General features: G+C 46.6%; 1 protein-coding gene across 3 annotated transcripts in view; it reads right to left on the minus strand.

Annotated features, from left to right (window-relative positions):
• Positions 1–9,606, minus strand: part of LOC119852644 (zona pellucida sperm-binding protein 2-like) — a 28,926-nt gene extending 19,320 nt beyond the window's left edge. For 2 of the 3 annotated variants that reach the window (XM_043510211.1, XM_043510210.1), the window contains exons 1-5: positions 9,084–9,479; positions 8,926–8,996; positions 8,702–8,794; positions 1,790–1,917; positions 569–715 (exon numbers count right to left, since the gene is read on the minus strand). In XM_043510211.1, coding sequence (XP_043366146.1) covers positions 569–715; positions 1,790–1,917; positions 8,702–8,794; positions 8,926–8,996; positions 9,084–9,112 — 468 coding nt within the window. In that variant the 5' untranslated portion in view covers positions 9,113–9,479. Of the gene's footprint in view, positions 1–568; positions 716–1,789; positions 1,918–8,701; positions 8,795–8,925; positions 8,997–9,083 lie in introns of all 3 variants that reach the window. The other variant, XM_038394129.2, reaches the window with a different exon arrangement.
• Between the last annotated feature and the right edge of the window lie 13,935 nt (positions 9,607–23,541).

The raw sequence follows: 23,541 nt of genomic DNA on the forward strand, positions 1-23,541 counted from the left end.
CTGGTGTAAGGTTCTACTGTGGCAGTTGGATGCTTGTAACATAGCATCTGACATATCCAGCAGGAGGTTGGCCTCCTTGCTGATAAAATCCCTGAGATGCACCAGAATTTCAGTCTTGTAAAATAAAGGGGTCTACCCCCAAACGTTACCATTCCTGAACCAACAGGGGTAACAGGTTTTTACTAGATGTTGCAGCACTTTTGCATTAAGGCTCCCTGCCCTGTATAACTGGAGATTTAACAGAGATGCTCATGAGGCTTTCGATTCCCACTGCAGTGGCACAAAATATGGCATTCCCAGCAGGAATTGAGTGTTACTGGTCACAGATCAGGAATACCCAAGATACAGAACCTTACATATTTTAATCTATTAGTAAGCATTCTGGCAGACTCACTTTGTCTTTAGTACATATGTGAAATTGGCAGATGTCCCTATTGCTCAAGTTGAGAGCTTTCCCTTACCCCAGGATATTGTTAGGGTAGAGTAAACTGCTCACACCTGTCTTAACTTAGAGAATGTATTGATTTGCAGAGAGCCTCAATCTTTTAACTTTTGATGGATAAGTTACCTCCATATAGTTTTCTTCACATACAATTTCTCTTGGAGCCCATGGAGAGTATGTACAGTACATAGGATAGGTGTAGGTTGCAGCCTGCCTCATGTCTGGAGATGAGGATACCTTTATGTTTATAGTAAGAGAAAACAATTCATCTGCCTAGAAGAAACAGAGTGTACAAGGTAAGTTTTCTAGAAATTTAAGAAAAGACTTCAGCAGTAAGTAGTATTCTTGCCACAAGACTCAAGAGTATTATAGCAAGTTACAGTTAAAAAATTGGGGTCAGTCATAGGCTGTCTTCACTTAAAAGAGTGTTTTTTTTTCCATCAGGATCACTATCCCACTGCACTATCCAAGTGGAGATGAGGCACTGGTAGTATTTATCTGGATGTAGCCAGTCATGGTAAACCCTATAACCCCCACCTGGCATTTACCTCAACTGGCTTCACCAAGATAAATACTACTGGTGCCTCATCTCCACTTGGATAGTACATAAAGAGAGCTATCCCAAAGTAAGAAATACTTTTCCATCTATGGGAAGGTCTTTTAATCAGAAATCAGTACTTACAGTACAATTAAACAAAGACCTTAGTAGAATGCAAAGCTGGCCATTATTCTTCACACCATTTCACCCTGTTTTATAGCAGAGTGGGATTGAACCAGAACATTTTACTTTACTCGAGCCCAGGGCTTCTGTGACTTCCCAGCTCTAGGCCAAGCACTTAAGCAGGTGATGTATTGTAGCCCAAGTATGGCAAGTAACTCATCCCCTCATTGTTACTATGGTTCTATGTAGGCCTGTGACTGACCTACACCTGGTGGCATGAGTTAGCAGGCACAATACCACTCAAGTTAAGCCAGTAAGTGTCTGCCAGAAGGCTATGGATGCTGCCTTTTCAGCAGATGCCTACAATTCTACTGCTTTCCAGTGAGACTTTCAAGACTCCGCAGCAGCAAAAAAGACAAGTTTGAACCGGCAGCCAGTTAGCAACAACAATCTGGAGTGTCATTTTATTAGAGCAGAGGAAATCCCATGCCGGGCAAACTGACCCGTCCTCCCGGTGGTGTGCAGAGGCATCAATCTTCCCTCCTCCATGCAGTCAGCACGATTTCTCATGTTCCCATCATACCCCATTGAGAAGTCATATAGCATCACAGTCTTATGTGATCAGTCTGCATTTCCTACAGCAACTGTTTGGAGACCAAGCCTCCCAGGTAGGCTTTGGGCCTCACCTTATTTGCCACATGACAGCCAAGCACGGAAGCCCGGAAGATAGGATTGCCCCACACATCTTCTGACAGGACATAGCCACAGCGAGCAGCCAATTTCTCATCAAGCAGGACTGTGCCACCAGAGGGGTCTAATGACAAGGATAGGACACGTCTAGTTATTGACAAGAAATATAGGTGGAAAAAGCTTAAGTAACTCATCTGACTCAGATACATCAAGGTCACACTTTCCAAGTGATATTTAGATGGAGTTACAATCCTCACCCCCATTCAGAAGGTAGGTCTAAGTTGGTCAAGCCAGCATGTTCCTTAAAGAAGCCAATAAGATCACACCATTAGGGTGAATGTGACAGCCCTGTACTTTCACAAGACTCACCTATTACATTATCTTAGAACCTAAGATGTTCTCTGTACATAGCAGCCTGTACCTCAGATACCTTGAGGAACCATTCAGGACAGTTTTTGCTGGTGGCCACTCTGACAATATTTCCTAAAATACTTAATTAACGTTAGGAAAAAAATAAATATGCACATATACACATCCACAGCATTGTAATTTGTTTATTGGTAGTTAGTAAATCTGCTGTGAAAAGTGATACTTGTATATTTTGTTAATCACTTTTCACAGTAGACTTACTAATCTCTGGCAAGTTTGGGAACAAATTAAGACCTGGATGGGGGGGGGGGGGTGTCAGGGAAGCAGCAGGGTGGGAGTGGGGGTAGAGCCCAAAGTCCCGTGGCTGGAGGACAGAGCTGGAACCTGCCACCCTGTCAAGGTTCCTTCCCACTCTGAACTCTAGGGTACAGATGTGGGGACCTGCATGAAAACCTCCTAAGCTTACTTTTACCAGCTTAGGTTAAAACTTCCCCAAGGTACAAACTATTTTACCCTTTGGACTTCCACTGCCACCACCAAACGTCCGAGTTTACTGGGAAAACTTTGTTTGGAAACATCTTTCCTCCCAAAATCCTCACCAAAACCTTGCACCACCCCTGCCTGGGGAAGGCTTGATAAAAATCCTCACCAATTTGCATAGGTGACCACAGACCCAAACCCTTGGATCTTAAGAACAATGAAAAAAGCATTCAATTTCTTACAAGAAGAATTTTAATATAAGAAAAGGTAAAAAGAATCACCTCTGTAAAATCAGGATGGTAAATAGCTTACAGGGTAATTAGATTCAAAACATAGCCCTGGTCTACACTAGGCGTTGAGGTCGAATTTAGCAGCGTTAAATCGATGCAACCCTGCACCCATCCACATAACGAAGCCCTTTTTTTCGACTTAAAGGGCTCTTAAAATAGATTTCCTTACTCCACCCCCGACAAGGGGATTAGCGCTGAAATCTGTTTTGCTGGGTCGAATTTGGGGTACTGTGGACCAATTAGGTGGTATTGGCCTCCGGGACCTATCCCAGAGTGCTCCATTGTGACCGCTCTGGACAGCACTCTCAACTCAGATGCACTGACCAGGTAGACAGGAAAAGGTCTGCGAACTTTTGAATTTCAATTTCCTGTTTGGCCAGTGAGGCAAGCTGCAGGTGACCATGCAGAGTTCATCAGCAGAGATGACCATGATGGAGTCCCAGAATCGCAAAAGAGCTCCAACATGGACCGAACGGGAGGTACGGGATCTGATCGCTGTATGGGGAGAGGAATCCTTGCTATCAGAACTATGTTCCAGTTTTCGAAATGCCAAAACATTTGTCAAAATCTCCCAGGGCATGAAGGACAGAGGCCATAACAGGCACCCAAAGCAGTGCCGTGTGAAATTTAAGGAGCTAAGGCAAGCCTACCAGAAAACCAGAGAGGCAAACAGCCGCTTCGGGTCAGAGCCCCAAACATGCCGCTTCTATGATGAGCTGCATGCCATTTTAGGGGGTTCAGCCACCACTACCCCAGCCGTGTTGTTTGACTCCTTCAATGGAGATGGAGGCAACACGGAAGCAGGTTTTGGGGATGAGGAAGATGATGAGGAGGGAGGTTGTAGATAGCTCACAGCAAACAAGCGGAGAAACCGATTTTCCCGACAGCCAGGAACTGTTTCTCACCCTGGACCTGGAGCCAGTACCCCCCAAACTCACCCAAGGCTGCCTCCCGGACCCACCAGGTGGAGAAGGGACCTCTGGTGAGTGTACCTTTTAAAATACTATACAAGGTTTAAAAGCCAGCATGTTTAATGATTAATTTGTCCTGGCATTTGTGGCTCTCCTGGATATACTCCCAAAGCCTTTGCAAAAGGTTTCTGGGGAGGGCAGCCTTATTCCATCCACCATGGTAGGACACTCCAGGCCAGTAGCACGTACTCGGGAATCACTGTAGAACAAAGCATTGCAGTATATGTTTGAATGCCAGCAAACAATATCCGTTCTTTATCTCTCTGTATTATCCTCAGGAGAGTGATATCATTCATGGTCACCTGGTTGAAATAGGGTGCTTTTCTTAAGGGAACATTCAGAGATGCCCATTCCTGCTGGGCTGTTTGCCTATGGCTGAACAGAAATGTTCCCAGCTGTTAGCCACGCGGTGGGGGGAGGCAAAATGCGACCTTGTAACGAAAGCACATGTGCTATGTATGTAATGTTAACAGCAAGGTTTACCATGAAAGAGAGTGTACCCATTGTTCTATAAAATGTGTCTTTTTAAATACCACTGTCCCTTTTTTTTCTCCACCAGCTGCATGTGTTTCAAGGATCACAAGATCTTCTCCTTCCCAGAGGCTAGCGAAGATTAGAAGGCGAAAAAAAAACACACTCGCGATGAAATGTTCTCTGAGCTCATGCTGTCCTCCCACACTGACAGAGCACAGACGAATGCATGGAGGCAGACAATGTCAGAGTGCAGGAAAGCACAAAATGACCGGGAGGAGAGGTGGCGGGCTGAAGAGAGTAAGTGGCGGGCTGAAGAGAGGGCTGAAGCTGAAAGGTGGCGGCAGCTTGATGAGAGGAGGCAGGATGCAATGCTGAGGCTGCTGGAGGATCAAACTAATATGCTCCAGGATATGGTTGAGCTGCAGGAAAGGCAGCAGGAGCTCAGACTGCCGCTACAGCCCCTGTGTAACCACCCGCCCTCCTCCCCAAGTTCCATAGCCTCCTCACCCAGACACCCAAGAATGCGGTGGGGGGGCCTCTGGCCACCCAGCCACTCCACCCCAGAGGATTGCTCAAGTAATAGAAGGCTGGCATTCAATAAGTTTTAAACTTTTAAAGTGCTGTGTGGCCTTGTCCTTCCCTCCTCCACCACCCCTCCTGGGCTACCTTGGTAATTTGTGTGATGAATTAATAAAGAATGCATGAATGTGAAGCAACAATGACTTTATTGCCTCTGCAAGCAGTGATCGAAGTGAGGTGGGGAGGGTGGTTAGCTTACAGGGAAGTAGAGTGAACCAAGGGGTGGGGGATTTCATCATGGAGAAACAAAACAGAACTTTCAAACCGTAGCCTGGCCAGTCATGAAACTGGTTTTCAAAGCTTCTCTGATGTGCACCACACCCTCCTGTGCTCTTCTAACTGCCCTGGTGTCTGGCTGTGCGTAACCAGCAGCCAGGCGATTTGCCTCAACCTCCCACCCCGCCATAAACGTCTCCCCCTTACTCTCACAGATATTGTGGAGTGCACAGCAAGCAGTAATAACAGTGGAAATACTGGTTTCACTGAGGTATAACCGACTCATTAAACTGTGCCAGCGCACTTTTAAACGTCCAAATGCACATTCTACCACCATTCTGCACTTGCTCAGCCTGTAGTTGAACAGCTCCTGACTACTGTCCAGGCTGCCTGTGTATGGCTTCATGAACCATGGCATTAAGGGGTAGGCTGGGTCCCCAAGGATAACTATAGGCATTTCAACATCCCCAAGGGTTATTTTCTGGTCTGGGAAGAAAGTCCCTTCCTGCAGCTTTTAGAACAGACCAGAGTTCCTGAAGATGCGAGCCTCATGTACCTTTCCCGGCCATCCCACGTTGATGTTGGTGAAGCGTCCCTTGTGATCCACCAGTGCTTGCAGCACTATTGAAAAGTACCTCTTGCGGTTTATGTACTCGCTGGCTTGGTGCCAAGATAGGGATATGGGTTCCATCTATGGCCCCACCACAGTTAGGGAATCCCATTGCAGCAAAGCTATCCACTATGACGTGCACATTTCCCAGGGTCACTACCCTTGATATCAGCAGATCTTTGACTGTGTTGGCTACTTGCATCACAGCAGCCCTCACAGTAGATTTGCCCACTCCACATTGATTCCCGACTGACCGGTAGCTGTCTGGCGTTGCAAGCTTCCACAGGGCTATTGCCACTCGCTTCTCAACTGTGAGGGCTGCTCTCATCTTGGTATTCTTGCACCTCAGGGCAGGGGAAAGCAAGTCACAAAGTTCCATGAAAGTGCCCTTACGCATGCAAAAGTTTCACAGCCACTGGGAATCATCCAGACCTGCAACACTATGTGGTCCCACCAGTCTGTGCTTATTTCCCAAGCCCAGAATCGGTGTTCCACCGCATGAACCTGCCCCATTAGCACCATGATGCCCACATTGGCAGGGCCCATGCTTTGAGAGAAGTCTGTGTCCATGTCCTCATCACTCTCGTCACCGCGCTGACGTCGCCTACTCGCCCAGTTTCGCTTTGCCAGATTCTGGTGCTGCATATACTGCTGGATAATGTGTGTGGTGTTTAATGTGCTCCTAATTGCCAAAGTGATCTGAGCAGGCTCCATGCTTGCCATGGTATGGCATCTGCACAGGAAAAAGGCGAGGAACGATTGTCTGCTGTTTTCCTGACGGAGGGAGGGGCGACTGACAACATGGCTTACAGGGTTGGCTTATAGGGAATTAAAATCAACAAAGGGGGTGGCTTTGCGAGAAACTGAATGGCCGCCTCAAGGATAGAACTCAAAACTGGGTTTAGCAGGCCGTTGATTTCAAGGATGGAGGGAGGGAAGGAGGAGAAAATGAATACAAAACAAATCTGGTCTATTTCTTGTTTTGAGCCACTTCATCTATCTTTATACATCATGCCGGCAGCAGACTGTGCAGTATGACCGCTAGCCATCGTCACCTCCTGGGTGCTTGGCAGAAGATGGTGCAGTATGACTACTGGCCATCGTCTTCTGCTAGCTGCAGATTAAAAGACAGTGCACTGCCGGTAGGACTCAATCGCCATGAGACGAAACAAGGGAAATGATTTGGCTGAGTCACTCCCATGTTTGCCCAGGCGCCTGGTTAAAAGAGCACCCAGGACTACGTCGATGACGGCTACCAGTCATACTGCACTGTCTGCTGCCAAAAGGCAATAAACTGCTGCTGTGTAGCAATGCAGTACCACGTCCGCCAGCACCCAGGAGACATACGGGGACGGTTAGTTGAGCGGGCTCCATGCTTGCAGTGGTATGGCGTCTGCACAAGTAACTCAAGAAAAAAGGCACAAAACGATTGTCTGCCCTTGCTTTTACGGAGGGAGGGAGGGAACGGGGGCCTGACGATATGTACCCAGAACCACCCGCGACAATGTTTTAGCCGCATCAGGCACTGGGATTTCTACCCAGAATTCAAATGGGCGGTGGAGACTGCGGGAACTGTGGGATAGCTACCCACAGTGCAAAGCTCCGGAAGTCGACGGTTGCCTCGGTACTGTGGACACACTCCGCCGACTACATGCACTTAGAGCATTTGTGTGGGGACACACACACTCGACTGTATAAAAACGCTTTCTACAAAACCGACTTCTATAAATTCGACCTAATTTCGTAGTGTAGACATACCCATAGGAATCCCTTTAGGCAAAACCTTAAGTTAAAAGAAAGACACAAAGACAAGAATATTCATTGTATCCAGCACAGTCTAATTTCTCAGCCATTTAAAGAAATCATAATCTAACGCATATCTAGCTAGATTACTTACTAAGTTCTAAGACTCCATTCCTGTTCTGTCCCCAGCAAAAGCATCACACAGACAGACCCTTTGTTTCTCTCTCCCTCCAGCTTTGAAAGTATCTTGTCTTCTCATTGGTCATTGTGGTCAGGTGCCAGCGAGGTTATCCTAGTTTCTTAACCCTTTACAGATGAAAGGGTTTTTCCTCTGGCCAGGAGGGATTTTAAAGGTGTTTACCCTTCCCTTTATATTTATGACACGCCCCACCACCCCAGGACTGAAGCCCAAATCTGAGTCCCACTGCCCCTGGGAAGGTAGGGAACTCACCAGTACTCCTCTAGTATTGTGCCCCAGGTGTCTCCAGAGGGGGGCTGGGCCCAACCCCTGCTGACAGCCCCAGAAACCAGCACCAAGGTGGTGTATCCAGGAGCACCGGGGAGGGGGAGTGGCCACTACTCCCCCCCATCACAGCACAGGAGAGTGTGGCTGCAAGAAAAGCCCTTGGTGGCCACATGCACCACATTTAAAAAATGCTGGTTCTAGTAGACTCAGTTTAACTAGCTGCCATGCCTGGTTCTTCTACAGCCCCCACTACTGGAGAGTTTGAGCACGTCAAACTCATACACCCCTGTCATGTAGGGAAGTACTATTGTTCCTAGCTGTAGATAATAAACTAAGTGACTTACTCAAGTTCTGCACCAGAGTAGGGGATTGAACCCAGGTTTCCAAAGCCCTGCACAAGTACCCATATTACTGGACCATCCTTCCACCTGTTTCTTAGTTACATTAGATGTAAGGCACAAAGGAGAAGGTTCCCAGAGCTGTTAGTTGCACTCATCTGTACAGATATTGGCCAAGGCCACAGCTATTAGACCCTTGGTAAGTCACATCACTCTAGTCCCACCATCCTGCCAGTTTTTTTAAAATAAGTCACCAGCTAACATTTAAAGGGAAAGTCCCTCAGCAGCTAACACACAAGTTCTGAATTTAGAGGCAATTTGAGAACTTCCCCAGTCTACCCCTGGTTTGAGATCTGTCATTTTGCTACTCACCCACAAGCTCTAGACTGAAGAACTTTCCCTGCAGGAAGCGTTTGTCCAGTTTCACCCAAAAGATCCTGGAAGGGCAACTGCTCTCTATAAAACCTGGGGTGCGGGCAGAGGAACAGAGAAGCAATGGGGGCTAGATTGCAGAGCAGACACACCAAGGCCCAGGCCTCCCCCGCAGAGAAAAGGGAAATGTTTCTGACAATCTCTTGTTGTCTCATTTCACCAACCTGGGCGAGCCGCCTGCACCACTCGAGTCCTCCCTAGCCTGGGCTGGAGCCACAGAAGGAGCAGCGAGACTCTGCAATACAGACAGGTGCAGGGGTGAACAGAACAAACAGACCAGAAAGAGCAGGCAGGTAGGGGTATGGGATCAGAGTCCCTTTACCTGCAGAGCAATCTGCCTGCAGCCTCCATGCTTTCCCACGGCCCTGATAAATGAAATGCGGCAGTGGGGCTGGGTTGCAAAAGCTCCTCCTCTCTCTGGCACGCTCCACCTGGAGGCAGAGCCACCCTAGAATGGCAAGGGAGGAACTGCTGCTGGGCCCTGTTCTAGAGTGTGGGGCACTCTCTCTCCTGGACCCACACTGTGACTCCGGGAACAGGCATTTGTACTGGGGGCTGGAGGGGTGTTGAATCCTCTTGTATGAGCTGTTGATGAGCCTTTAACCTCATCTGGGGCAGAAGAAGAGAAACTCCCCACAGCTAGATGTTTGCAAGGTTAATGTGCTAGGAAGCGCTGACACCCGGAGCAGGCCATTAGAAGCAATTCTTGCAGATCCTATTGTTTTGCCATTAGGTCTGGAATAGTTATATAGCATTTCCCCAGGGGTTTTTCATGTTACTGCTAAATATCCTGGTGACCCAGCAATGCCAGAGATAACAGCAGCTCTGTGACGGCTGCTCTTGGCTTTTGTGAGTCCAGTCACGCTTGCCCTTTGATTTGTTTGACCACAGCAGAGTGTTTTGATGAAAACTTTTCACTCCCTCCTGAAATGCTCAGCTGTAATCAAGGCAGTCAGATAGGTGTGGATCTGGTCAGTGATCAGCCAAACTCAATACGTTATAGAGAAGAGAGAGGATGGTTTATTAGAAGTTGGATTATTGGGTACAACAGCATCCCCCCGTGGAAATGGGATTGCTACCTGGGGAGGGGAATTCAGGAAGTGTGTGTGTGGGGTCAATCTGATAAGTCAAAACCAGGACTTTTGCAGTGGCCTGAATGAGTTTCACCTGTGGTTTCCCCAGGTGTATGTGTGTGGGGGACAAAATATATATAGGCAGGTATGGGGGGTTGAGGTAGTACAATAAGGTTAATGTTCTTTTTCTTTTGAACTAGAGTGTAAAATCTGAATAATAGTGGTGGTCTCTCCCTCATTTTGGGAGAACAGAACCCCCCTTAATGCAGCTGGGGCCTCATCCTTGAGCATTAAATTCACTCATTTGTTTGACTACATCTATTTTTATATTTTTAACAAGGAGCTCAGTTTTATAATTGTTTCTTTTTATGCTGGAGAAAAGCAAAGTCATTTGCATCCAGGACATGGCATTTTGCATGTCTACCTCCTCTTCCATCTCCAAGCACTTCCCAAATAATGGATTAATTCACACAACTGTCCTGTGTGGTAAGTGTACTCCCTTTATATAGGTGAGAAACTGTCATTCAATGATTTCTATAAAGAGATACAAGAATCCTTGGGCAGAGTGGGGACCTACCTGTCTCCCAGTATTGTGCTTTCGCCACAGGACCCTTTTCCCTTCAGTAGTGCTTGAGGCCCTAATAATTTAATGAGCTCCATCCAAGCAGAGGGGTCTGCCCACATCGAGCTCACTGCAGGCTCTGGGCCTAAGCAGGGTCTATTCTAATTCTGCTTGCACTGTGATTCACCTTAGTGCCTCTTCACTGAAGCAATTGTACATGGAATTGTGCTGGAGATGAATGTGCTCAGATACCACCGTAGTGAGTATGACCTAAGAGCCTGCAGCTTTTTAATTTTGAATGAAAATGTTGCTGTGATTGGAGAGCAAATTGTTCACGTTGCAATAAGGCTTCCTGTGATGCTGTAAATCTAAGTTTGAGGAAACCAGTGTGGAGAAAGTGAACTTACTATTGAGCAATGACAAAAAAGGCTGCATTTCAGTGGTCAATGAGCTGATTCATGTGTATAGTGCTTTGGAATCCTTTGAGTTGAAAGGGACTGTGTAACCAGAACTCTGTTTCCATGTGGGGCTGGAACTGAGTTTCACATTGTATAATACAGCTGGAAAATTAACACTGACAGCTGATTTTAATGACAGGTTTCAGAGTAGCAGCCGTGTTAGTCTGTATTCGCAAAAAGAAAAGGAGTACTTGTGGCACCTTAGAGACTAACAAATTTATTAGAGCATAAGCTTTCGTGAGCTACAGCTCACTTCATCGGATGCATCCGATGAAGTGAGCTGTAGCTCACGAAAGCTTATGCTCTAATAAATTTGTTAGTCTCTAAGGTGCCACAAGTACTCCTTTTCTTTTTGCTGATTTTAATGGGAGCTGCAAATACTCAGTAACTCTCTCAATCAGGCTTGCTCTTAGTGGTTTAAAAAGAAAAAAAAAGTCCAATCCTTTCAACCAGTGTTTAACTTTCTTTCCTTCTGTGACAATGAATCACACAGATTGCCTAAGTAAAGATTTTTTGGCTCTAGAGAACTGTCCCTCCTTGTGCTCCTGCTATAGGAGAGGTTAAAATGAAGGCACTGAGTAGTTTTCACTACGTCCCTCAGCATCATTTTGAGTCAGCCTGGTGCTCTGGTATACTACAAGACCATAAAGGCTGGGAGAGACAGGTATGGAGTAGAACAGTGCCCATCCTGGGATGGGCTAGTTGGTAGTAACAAGATGGGGGTCTCTGAAATTTGATTTAATAAGCCAAATTCACACTCTTTGCTATGTATGCTGGAAAAGCCAGGGGCAGGAAGGGAATTGTGGGGCATGAGTATAGTGATACTGCTGAGTTACAAGGCATGACCCATGAGTTCTAGCATATAGCCCTCTCCATGTTCCCATTGGGTGTCTGTGCAGCACGCATTTGCGAGCTGGCCAAAACATGCACTGCACATTCATAGCATTAATCTGCAGCCACTGAAGAAACAAGAAGAGGAGTAACAACAGGTAGGCTTTTGGGTCCTTTATTACTAATACTGCATGTTTGTTTGCATGCTTTCTCTCTCAGCTTTTGTTAGGCCATATTAAAATAAATGTAGCCCTAAGGTGGCAGCAGAGAGCATGATATCTGGCAATTATGGTGCTACTGGGAGATAGTATAATCCACCCTGAGATATAAAACGTGCTTATATATTCCTTGCACGTTCTCAATATGGAGTGAATTTGGAAGTATCCTCATCACCATCAGGAAGATTCTATATGCTGATATAACAGAGTGACTAACCCTAGTTTCTTTTTCTGCTTTCAAGGTAAAGATTTTGGCTATAATAAATGTACTTGTTCCTGTATAGAATAGTGTCTTACTATAAAGTGGTGGCATAATAAGTGATGGGAGTTGGGGGGGGGGGGGGTCGGGTGTAGTGGCTAACTCACAAAGCAGGACATTGGGAGATCTGGGTTCTGTTCCCAGCTCTGGTTGTATGATATTAGGCAAATCATTTCAATTTTCAGTTTCCCCATCTGTGAAATGGGGAGGATGATAGCACCTACCTCTCAAGGGAGTTTTCAAGGAGTTTTCAGATCCCCAGAGGAAAGGTGCTATAAAAGTATAATAATTATTTAACTTCCTATGCTACTACAAGATAACTCCATTGTGCTGGATAAAATTCCCTCTCGTACATGCACAAAAGGGTTTCCCTTCTCAGAGGCCTAAATGCACCCACCATTACATGACGCTTGCGCTGTACAAACAACAAAGGAGGGCAGGTGGCATGAAATCCAGTCGTGGGCAGGTGATTGCAATAGCTGTGTGCCATTTCAAGAGTGGATGTAGACACAAGAAAATATAGTGGAACTGGACTGATGGTAGAACAGTAAGAGGAGAGGCTGATGGAACTGGGGTTATTTAGTCTACAGAAGAAAAGAGTGAGGGGAGATTTGATAGCAGCCTTCAACTACCTGAAAGGGGGTTCCAAAGAGGATGGAGCTCAGCTGTTCTCAGTGGTGGCAGATGACAGAACAAGCAGTAATGGTCTCAAGTTGCAGTGACGGCGGTCTAGGTTGGATATTAGGAAACACTATTTCACTAGGAGGGTGGTGAAGTATTGGAATGGGTCATCTTTGGAGGTGGTGGAATCTCCATCTGTAGAGGTTTTTAAGGCCTGGCTTGACAAAGACCTGACTGGGATGATTTAATTGGTGTTGGTCTTGCTTTGAGCAGGGGATTGGGCTAGATGACCTCATGAGGTCTCTTCCAACCCTAATATTCTATGATTCTAATGGCTATTCTGCATCAGAGCAGTGGTCCATCTACTCCAGTCTGCTCTCTGTGACAATGGTCAACGGACAAGGGTCAGTTTCAGATGCTTCAGAGAAAAGTATAAGACATCCTGTTATGGATCCCCATGAGCCGGTGAGTGGCTTATGCTCTTAATTGCTAGAGTTTATATCCCTACTTAATTGTTTAAAAAAAAAAAAACTCACCTTGTCTGTATACCATGTATTTAAATCATTATGCTTATGCAATTTTCTATTGTCTTTGTAAATGCTGCACTCATGTTGATCTGTATTACAAAACATAACAATTATGTGCCATTAATGTAGGGGATTAGGAACAAAGGGACCTATGTAACAAGGGGCTTAAAAAAAAAGTTTTGGTTGGTGTTAATTTCTAAAGAGCCATCAATGTTTGTATTCCCTGTAACTGAACAATAGGACTTTGTTTTTGTTCTTGGTGTAAATTAAAAACATCTGTTCTCTTATATGAAATAGTTGTTTTTTAAAAATAAGCTGGTCTGATCTAACTAAATACCAATGCTGTGTCCATAATGAGTTACTATTAATATTTGGGAAAGGCAATCATCCAAAGCAAGTGTAATGTCAAATAATTGGCAGGAGCACAAATTTATTCCTAACAGCGACAGGCAGAAACATAGAGGTTAGAAAAACAAAATTCTTCTGGATGACTAATAGCGCTTATATATGCCCTCTATGCCCCATCAGAGCATTTGTGATTGGCTCAAATGTTTTGCTGTTATTCTCCAAGATGCTAGTATCCTGGCATTCTTACTGCAGGAACAGCAGCTCTGTTCCTCGCTCCGTCCATTGGAGCCTGAATTCATGACCTGCAGGGTATGTTGGAATATGATGCATCTATTTAATCTGTAGTCTTTCCACCCTCCACCTCCCCCTTCTGCTCTGGTATTTAGTTGGGGGAGTTTTTTCAGGCAGGTGCGGGTGGGGAGGTGTCCCATAGTGCCAACAGGATGCTAGATAGTTTGTCTTCATGCTTGTCTGTGAAGTCCTTGTGAAAAGGAGGTTGCAATCTATGGATCAGGTTCTGTCCTCCTTCCTCATACTGAGTAGTACCTGACTTGAAGATAGACCCCAACTATTTTTTGTTTAGGCTATTTTGGAGTAACTTACTACTTGTGAGCAAGAATGGCAGCATCTGGTCCCAAAGGTCAATAATAATCGGAACGTATCTCGGTATTTATATGACCCCTGGTATCTGAGCACCTCACAAACATTAATGAACATTATCCCTGTGAGGTAGGGAGATACTATTAACCCCTTATTACAGGCACAAAGTGATATGGACCCCTAGTCAAAGCATCCCTATTCAGTGCAACAATTAAACATGTAATTAAATCCTATTGATTTCAATAGGATTTAAGCGTGTGAGTAAGAGCTTTCCTGAACTGGGCCCTGAAACGTCTTGTGTAAAATCTAACCCTGATCCAATTCCCAGTCCAGTGCCGAAGTGAGAGCACAATTCTCTCTATTATTTATTTGTATTATAGTGGTGCCCAAAACATTTTGGGCCCTGTATGGACATAGAGAAATAAGTAGCCTTTACTCTGAAGAGTATTCAGAAGTGCTGGTAGAAGACTGCTTTCTATTTCATGTCCCCAGGTCCCTGACATGGGTCTGGATTACAGAATGTTTAATCTCCGGACAAACTAATATTTTCAGTTAACAAAGTAACAAAGAGAGAGAGAGAGCTAAGATGGAGGTCAAGGTGGACAACCTGGACCCCTGGAGACCAATGACGATTATTCTGGTTTTTATGTGGCATTTGTCACTGGTTCTGAACTCTGACCCTCAATGACTTTCTGATCACGTGGCTGCTGCTTGTTCTCAAAATAGTTCCTTCTGCAGTGGCTTGTTTGGCTACTGAGGTGAATCAGCCACTTGGAGCCTGTGTTTGCTGCTCTTCTATTCTACAGAGTAAGTGCCTGTGTAAGCGGGGGAATAGTCCCGCTATTGTGGGGGTCTTTCCTGGCTTCTGCACTACCCCGGTGAAGTGGGCTAGTGAAAGGATCTGAGTCCTCGCTCCCACTTCCTTTACCCAGAGGCCTCCCTGCCCTCGAGGACTCCCCTTCCACTCTCCTGTCTGGCAGAGTCCTTGTAACCCCAACAAGGCTGGGCCCAGGATTCCTGGGGGACTCTACCCCAACCCTGCTCTGTGGTCACCTAGGCCAGGGGCTAGGGTGTCCCCACTCCAGGGCACTCTCTCTGCAGTAGGCACTTCTGTGACCCACGGATCATTACATACCATTTAAAGCAAATGCAAGTTATTTAATCAACAATTAAATTTTAAAAAGAATAAGGGAAAATGGGAAAGGTTAAGGAAACACATCACCCCGCTCTGTGGCAGGGAACATCACAAACAGTGTCTCTGGAATGTCAGGGCAGTTCACAGTCTGTTCCTTGCAAGTCCCAGCCCTCCTTCTCCGGCCCTGGCTGTGCTGCAGGGATGCTGTGGGTTGGACACTTGCTCTGGGGTGGCCACACGCTCTCAGGCTTTAGGGGGCAGGGCCCTTCTTCCCAGTGTTGCCCTGCCCTGTCAGGGTTACCAATCCCCCTCCGAGTCTGGCCTGAGAGCTTCCTGGCTGAGGCGTCTCCCTGTGCTGGGCCCACTGCCCAGGGTCCCCCCTTGCTCTCCCCAGCTGCTCATGACACCCGGCTCCAGACTGCTCCAGCTCCACTCTGCCTCAGCATGGCTGCTGCTCTCCCTCCAGCTCCCTGGGCTGCTTCTCTGGCCCCTCTGGCTCTGGTTGCTACAGCTCTGCTCCCAGGACAGGATCTGCTTTCTCTGGGCTGTGCCTCTGGCTTTGGGGCTGCAGCTCTTCTCCCAGCAAAGGTTCTGGTCTCTCTGGGCCTCTTTTCTGGTCCTCTGCTCCTGGCACAGCTCTGCTCCCCAGCTCAGCTTGGGCCCCTGTTTTCTCCTTAGCTTGGCCCCATTCAGGCAATTCCTCCCACGGCGGACGGGATCCTCCTGACTCCCTGATTAGCCTGCCCGCCCTGTTATTCAGGCTGACCTGGAGCATTGGCATCTCCCCATTGTTCCTGGGAACTGTCAGTCTCAGGGTCCTGATTTCCCATCGACACTTCCCCCTTTTAGTACTGGGAGCTAGCAACTAAAACACCCCCAGTGAGTGTTAGTAAGGGGGCAACAATTCCCTTACACCTGGGTGGGCATGTGCTAGTTCTGTCAATGCCTGAGTGCTATCCTAGCCTTCTGGAATTTCTCAAGAAGCAGAGTGGAGAGATGTTGGTGGTTCCTCCATCTGTAAAATGGGGATAGTAGTACTTGCCACAGAGGAGGGTTGTGGTGAATTATTAGCTGAGGTTTGCAAAATGCTATTATAAAAGTGCTAAGATTCACTAGCACGTAAGCATGATTTTCCAGTGACTGGAGGCTTAGCAACACCCAGACCCCATGGGCCAGTTTATGTGGAAAGCTGGCCTGTGGATCTTTTTTAAATTGTTGACAGCATGGGCCCCAGCACAATAGAATTGGGCCCCGCTTATTTATAATGCCCTCTCCTGTAGAAAATGAGTTAGTTATGTTTGAGTGAACCAAAAGAATTCTCTTGCTGACTCTCCCAACCTCCCCAGGCCAGCCCTGTGCACAGTGCTCTGATCAGTGAAGGGAAGGTGGGGAGAGAGGTTGAGAAATGTTCACAGACCCATGCAAGAATGTGAAGGTCAGTCAAATCCACATGGAGGCCCTGGATTTCTATACCTGTTCTGGGGCCTCTTGCCCCATCGCCTTCCTGGGAAGGCAGCCACAGAGTAGGTCTGCCTTGATAATTCAGCAAACTTGTACTGCCCCAACTGCAGTGGCTCCTTGTGGGATTGGCTGTGTCCAGCCAGGCTCCGGTGCAGCTCAAGGCAGGCTGCAGAATTCTCACACGGCTGCAAGGCTTCCAGCAGCAGAAAAGGTCCATGAAGAGTTACCTCTTCTCAAGCAGCTTTCATTTCTCTGGGCCACTGGAGGTGAGGTTGGGTGCATGGCTTCTTTGTCCATGAACTTTATTGTTTTCTGTTCCTGTGGTTCACTTATTTTCTGGGTGCACTTTTGTGTTTTTCCATCAGGTGTCTCTCTTCTCTTTTGAGAAAAGCCATTGTCCGATGATCCCTTGAAAGATGCGGCTTACTCCAATTGCTACTCTGGTCCAAACCACCCTGCACTTTAGGGATTCAGATGAGAACTTTGTGGCTAGACCCCCTCTTTCATGCTGGGGCAGAATTCCTGAATCCTCTCAGGTGCTGGTTAGTAAACGGGAGAGTGAAACTGGTTTTCGTTCAGGAGACGTTCATGCTGAAATCAGTAAACTGCATGGAAACTTTTGCCCTTGAAGCCTCAGCTGTGAGGGCCGGTGGCCTTTTAATTTTAAAGAGATCCACGCCATGCCTTTTAAAGGCTTTGCTCCAGCATTCCACATGCCCCATCCCCATATCGAGTACTAACGCCTATCCTGCTCCCAGTGATGCCTCTTTCAAAGTGTTCCTCTTGGGTTCTCTATAGCCTCTGAAAATTTAAATCAGGCCTACCTGAGGAAGCTCTGTCACCCACAGAAGGATATGATGGTGATTGACAACCCTTGCCAGGGGGATCTTCTGAGAGGCTAGTGGGGTTATTCTCGAGGCCTCACAAGATCCATCCAGGCAGTGAAAGATTAAACACAGATTCCACTAGTTGGTTCATCTGAGCCATGCCTGGAAGGGATCCCAGGTCTCCATGAAACTGAGGGAGGCCCAATGGGAGGATTAAGCGATGGGTGTTTGTATGGAGGTGGTACCTTGCCTTGGCTGCCCTCTGCTGCCCTTTGTAGCACATTCAAAAGTCAGCACCGTGTTGTGTATTTTTAAGGCATGCTGTGAGGCACCCCATAATGTATTGTAGGGTGGCATGTTAAATTCCAACTTGTGAAGCAGCAAACCATACGAGGGCAGTCCATGTGACAGGCCAAGCATGGAAGCTGCTGGGTCCACCAGACAATTGCAACATGAAATGGTGCTTCCAAACTCTAATATGAAGGGAGAATGACCAATCCCGATTCTCCAGGCCCTAAGTGGTGATGGGGCTGCATAGACACCACATGATCCACTGCTACTCATGCCAACCACAGAGACCTCTCCTCTCCTTTCCCTGGTAGCCCTTGCCTCTTCACTCCATTGCTGATTTCTGCACCTCCAGAAACCCTCTCCACTGTAACTGATTGGAACTATCTTTCATGGTGTCTCCACACCTGCTCTGCACCTGGCAGTAGAACCACACTGATTGATGGTGTTGCATTCAGGATCTTACTAGAGCTGGCAAATTTGGCACATAAAATGGCAGTTTCTGAAGGCTAATAGTAGCATATTTCAACTTGGACTATGCATGTCATCGTGAGTCATTTATAGTGGTGGAATCTCTACCATGGTTTGCAAGGTAGGCTGCATGGGAATTGAAATGACACTATACCATCTGTAACAAACAGCGTTATTTTCCTCTTAGTGCTTACACTACATAAGACAGGGTTGGAATGAGCTCTCCTCTGCCACCTAGAGATGAACTGGGGGAAAAGTCCTCAGGAGCAGACTCTATTTGCATAATCACACCTACTTTGCCTAGGTGATTTGCAGACATACCCGCTTTGCCAAAGTGATCAGTTTTGGGTTGAAATTCACTTAAGCCTCCGATGCAGGAGTAATGCAACATTGTTATCCTTATTGTATGACTAAGGGGCAGCAGAACTGTATTTAATGGGGGGGGGTCACCCTAACTTACCTCACTTGTTAAGCAGGGGGTAGTGATAGGGTGTGGTGCAGGATGAGGTGGGTGTGGACTCTGTTTAAAGGATCCTTTTTGATCCTTCCCCTCCAGTGTTAAAAGGAGAGCTGATCAGGCTCAATTGAGAGTCCTTGTTCCTTTCCAGTGTGTATGATTTAGCTGAAACCACTGATAAGCTAGTCTAGGGGGCTAAGCGTTAGACCTGGACCATGTTCTGGTGAAAGCAATCTAGAGAATGTAGCTGCAGTGAGGTCCCGCGCTGCTTACTGCAATCACTAAAAAGTGGGCTAAGTGTTGGAGTCTCTGTACAGGTTTCAGAGTAGCAGACGTATTAGTCTGTATTCACAAAAAGAAAAGGAGGACTTGTGGCACCTTAGAGACGAAGAAATTTATTTGAGCATAAGTGAGCTGTAGCTCACAAAAGCTTATGCTCAAATAACTTTGTTAGTCTCTCTAAGGTGCCACAAGTCCTCCTTTTCTCTGTACATGGTGTTGCAGCTAAAGGCAGCGGTAAGTAGGTGCAGAGATGGCTGTGATGCTAGGAGGCAGTGGCAGAGGCAGCAAGCAGAGGTGACACCAGCAGAAGCAGGGACATCTCTCGACACTTCCCACCTCCTAGGAGCAGGATGTGAACCCACCTGAATGCACCCCTGATTTCTGGGACTTAGCTGACCTCGGATAACTGGTGGTGAATGGGATGCAGCAGATGGAAAAGGGCAGTAGTGGGTTAAAGGGACATTAGTCTGTCAGACTTTCACCGTGGAAGCTCTATTGCCTAAGGTGCTGTGGAGTGGGTGTTTACTTTCCATTTGCATGCTTTTGAATCATTGTTGGGGTGTTTTCCCAAATTAATGCTGCATTCCCTCTCCCGTTTAACAAGTTTTCTTTTGTTATGCACAGACTCAGTGCTTGCGAGTGGGAAAGCATTGCCTCTTAGCATCCATCTAGGGTACATCTTAGGGGGAAAACAATAACAGAAAATGTGCAAATGGCAGAGGTGCTTAATAACTTTTGTTTTGGTTGGTGGTGACTGGATGTCTAACATAGTGAATGCCAATGAAAATGAGGTAGGATCAGAGGCTAAAATAGGGAAGGAACAAGTTAAAATTACTTAAACAAGTTAGATGTCTTCAAGTTCCCAGGGCCGGATGAAATGCATCCTAGAATGCCCCAGGAGCTAACTGAGGAGATATGAGCTATTAGCGATTATCTTTGAAAAGTCATGGAAGGCTTGAGTGTCTACATTGTATTTTAACCTTATTTTAGACTTTTCTAACCCATGCTTGAACCTAGAGCTGTGGTGTCCAAACTGCAGTGTGCAGACCTGAGTCAAAGTAGCCTACCCCAGAGTTCCCAGCACCCACTCTTTTCGAAATGTGGCAGTTCTAGCCCTAAGACCATCGGGTACTGTGGGAAAACTTTACTGCCCAGCCAGCACGTTACCAGGAAGCAGCTCGCGTTGCAAAAGGCTCGATTGGTTTGCTCTCCGCTGCAAACCTAGGAGGCTCTCTGATAGTGTGCTTACAGATTGGTGATCAGAAAAGAATGGGTTAACACTGATCTGAGCTGCTGCCATTCATAAAGGGATGGGGTGGGGGATTCTGTTTTCAGTAGAGTGGATTGCAGATTGTTGGGATAGAGAGGACTAAGAAAGTTGTCCCATGGAATTGTGGGATACTTCCAGCTGACTTACAGAACCCTCAGTCAAATGGGGCTGCATTTATACTGCAAAGCAATAGGGCATAACTGAAATGCAGACCCTCCAAATCTGCAGGGTCCTGAGATCTTGGGTCTGAACCCTGGGTTAGCACAATTGCAGTGTAGACACAAGGGGCGGGGTTAGGCTTGAGTCTGGGCTCAAGCACAGATTTATGTTGCAGTGTAGACATACCCTCGGAGCCTTGGTCAACTGACTCAGACTTGCAGGGCTTGTGCTAAGGAGCTAAAAATAGCAGTGTAGATGTTCCCACCTGGGCTGGAGTGCAGGCTCTGAGACCTACCCCCTCCTTGGTGGGTTTCAGAGCCTTTGGTCAAGCTGAACGAGAACGTTCACTGCTGTGGGTTATTTTTGCAGTGTAGACATATGCTTATAGGAACCCAGAGGTGATTAGTTTTCCCAGGTTTCTAGGTGGGGGCTGCAGCCGGTTCTGTCTTCTACTTTTAAGAGGAGCCCCTAGATATTGAACCAATCCCTTGTTGCTGCTGAGACCCTAGCAGAAGGGTTACACAGCACGCTGTCACCATTTTACATGGCAGGAGGCCCAGAGAAAACAAAGGCCAGCGTTTTCAGACTTGGGTGCTTCTGCAGGAAGCCAGGGCCAGCTACATTATTGTCTTTTGTCCGGGCGCTGGCTCAGGTCCTTGGTGGCACCTTCTGTGTCTTGGTGGTACCACGGTTCCAGTGGAGTCACGCTAGCAGGGACTTGCCACAGACACAACTGCCCTGGAACCTTCAGGCTAGGCTCTGTGGGATAGGTGACTCCTTTAGCTATCTGTAGTGATTGAACCAAGGCTACACAGCAAGTCCGTGGCACAGCTGGGAAACAGAACCCAGATCTCCTAACTCTCACTCCTGTGCTTGCACAAGCAGCCTATGTTTCCTCTCTAGCTGGAAGGCCGTAAAAGAGTGAGCCTCACATAGCATAGGTGTAGATCACTGCGTTTCCCTGAAGCGGCCATTGGGAAGCTGAACTGAAGGCTCCAGTCTGTATTGTTTTCAAGTGCTCACCTTTCATAACTACCATGTTCATTACAAAAGGGAGGAAAAAAACCCCAAACCCTGCAAGGAAAAACTGAAGTAAAATAATATGTAAGAGCAGAGGCAAAAACTCCACTGTTGTAAGCTTGCTGGTTGCTGCATGAAAGGAAGCACAAAGTGGTTAAGTGTGAGGGCAAACAGTCTGCGGCATTCTGTTAGCACAATCTCCTGTGATTCATCTGTGTTTCAACATGACAGTGATCCAAGATGTAGAGACGTTGCAAGCCCTGACTCATTTAAACTACTGTACCCTCCATCCTCTGCCATGATTACACATAAAATACAGACCTAATGTAAGGATACTGGCTTGTAAAAGGGAAAATTATTTTTCTACACAAGCCCCCAAACAAAGATGTATATTTTGTTACTTAAAAAGCATCCCTGTGATTGGTCAGGGATCACACTTGCCAAGGTGGTCTTTTTCCTTTTAGCATGATGGGTGGTGTTGGAAAAGCTTAATGGCTGAAAAAGTGGTGGTATCCCTGGAATTAAATGTCTCTCCAGATATTTCTCTCTAACATCCCACTGAAAAATTTGTAAATATCAGTACGTTGCAAATGATTGACACATGTATTCTGTTCTTGGCATCAGAAAAGTCAAAGAACAGAGTGATCTGTATTGTGTAATACGTACCCTATAGAGACAAGCTAGCTTAGGGTGTGGGCTATCTCTCTGTGCTAGGTTTCTATTAGATGGCTGGTATTTAAGCACTGATAATAGAATGTGGAGCCCTTCAGTTTTATTTCTAGAATTACAGAATATCCGGTTTGGAAGGGACCTCAGGAGGTCACCTAGTCCAGCCCCCTGCTCAAAGCAGGACCAATCCCCAACTAAATCATCCCAGCCAGGGCTTTGTCAAGCCTGATCTTAAAAACCTCAAAAGAAGGAGATTCCACCACCTCCCTAGGTAACGCATCCCAGTGCTTCACCACCCTCCTAGTGAAAAGGTTTTTCCTAATATCCAACCTAAACCTCCCCCACTGCAACTTGAGACCATTACTCTTTGTTCTGTCATCTGCTACCACTGAGAACAGTCTAGATCCAACCTCTTTGGAACCCCCTTTCAGGTAGTTGAAAGCAGCTTTCAAATCCCCCCTCACTCTTCTCTTCTGCAGATTAAACAATCCCAGTTCCCTCAGCCTCTCCTCATAAGTCGTGTGTTCCAGTCCCCTAATCATTTTTGTTGCCCTCCGCTGGACACTTTCCAATTTTTTCCCATCCTTCTTGTAGCGTGGGGCCCAAAACTGGACACAGTACTCCAGATGAGGCCTCCCTTACCAATGTCAAATAGAGGGGACCAATCACGTCCCTCGATCTGCTGGCAGTGCCCCTACTTATACAGCCCAAAATGCCATTAGCCTTCTTGGCAACAAGGGTGCACTGTTGACTCATATCCAGCTTCTCATCCACTGTAACCCCTAGGTCCTTTTCTGCAGAACTGCTGCCTAGCCATTCGGTCCCTAGTCTGTAGCAGAGCATAGGATTCTTCTGTCCTAAGTGCAGGACTCTGCACTTGTCCTTGTTGAATCTCATCAGGTTTCTTTTGAAATCATTGGACCTAATTCTAATCTCAGATGCATGTAAAGTCATCGTTGTCACTGGCTTTACCCTGGTGTGAAAACGGTAAGTGAGAGAATCTGGCCCATAGGAATTAGAGAAAGAAGACTATTCCACTATCTCGACAAAGTAGCATGGTCTCCTACAGTAAACTAGTGTTTCATCCAGTTTAATTCTATATTCCACATTTAAAAAGCTTCTGTATTACAAGAATGTTAAGGTTGCAAAATGAAGAAATCAAAAGTCAGGTCTTGACAAAATAAGGGTCTGTTCAACCTTAACTCTGCTTCCACATGGCTATGAATTATAATACCTGGGCTGTT

This window comes from Dermochelys coriacea, chromosome 3 (genome assembly GCF_009764565.3).
Source record: "Dermochelys coriacea isolate rDerCor1 chromosome 3, rDerCor1.pri.v4, whole genome shotgun sequence".
Lineage (NCBI taxonomy): Eukaryota > Metazoa > Chordata > Testudines > Dermochelyidae > Dermochelys > Dermochelys coriacea.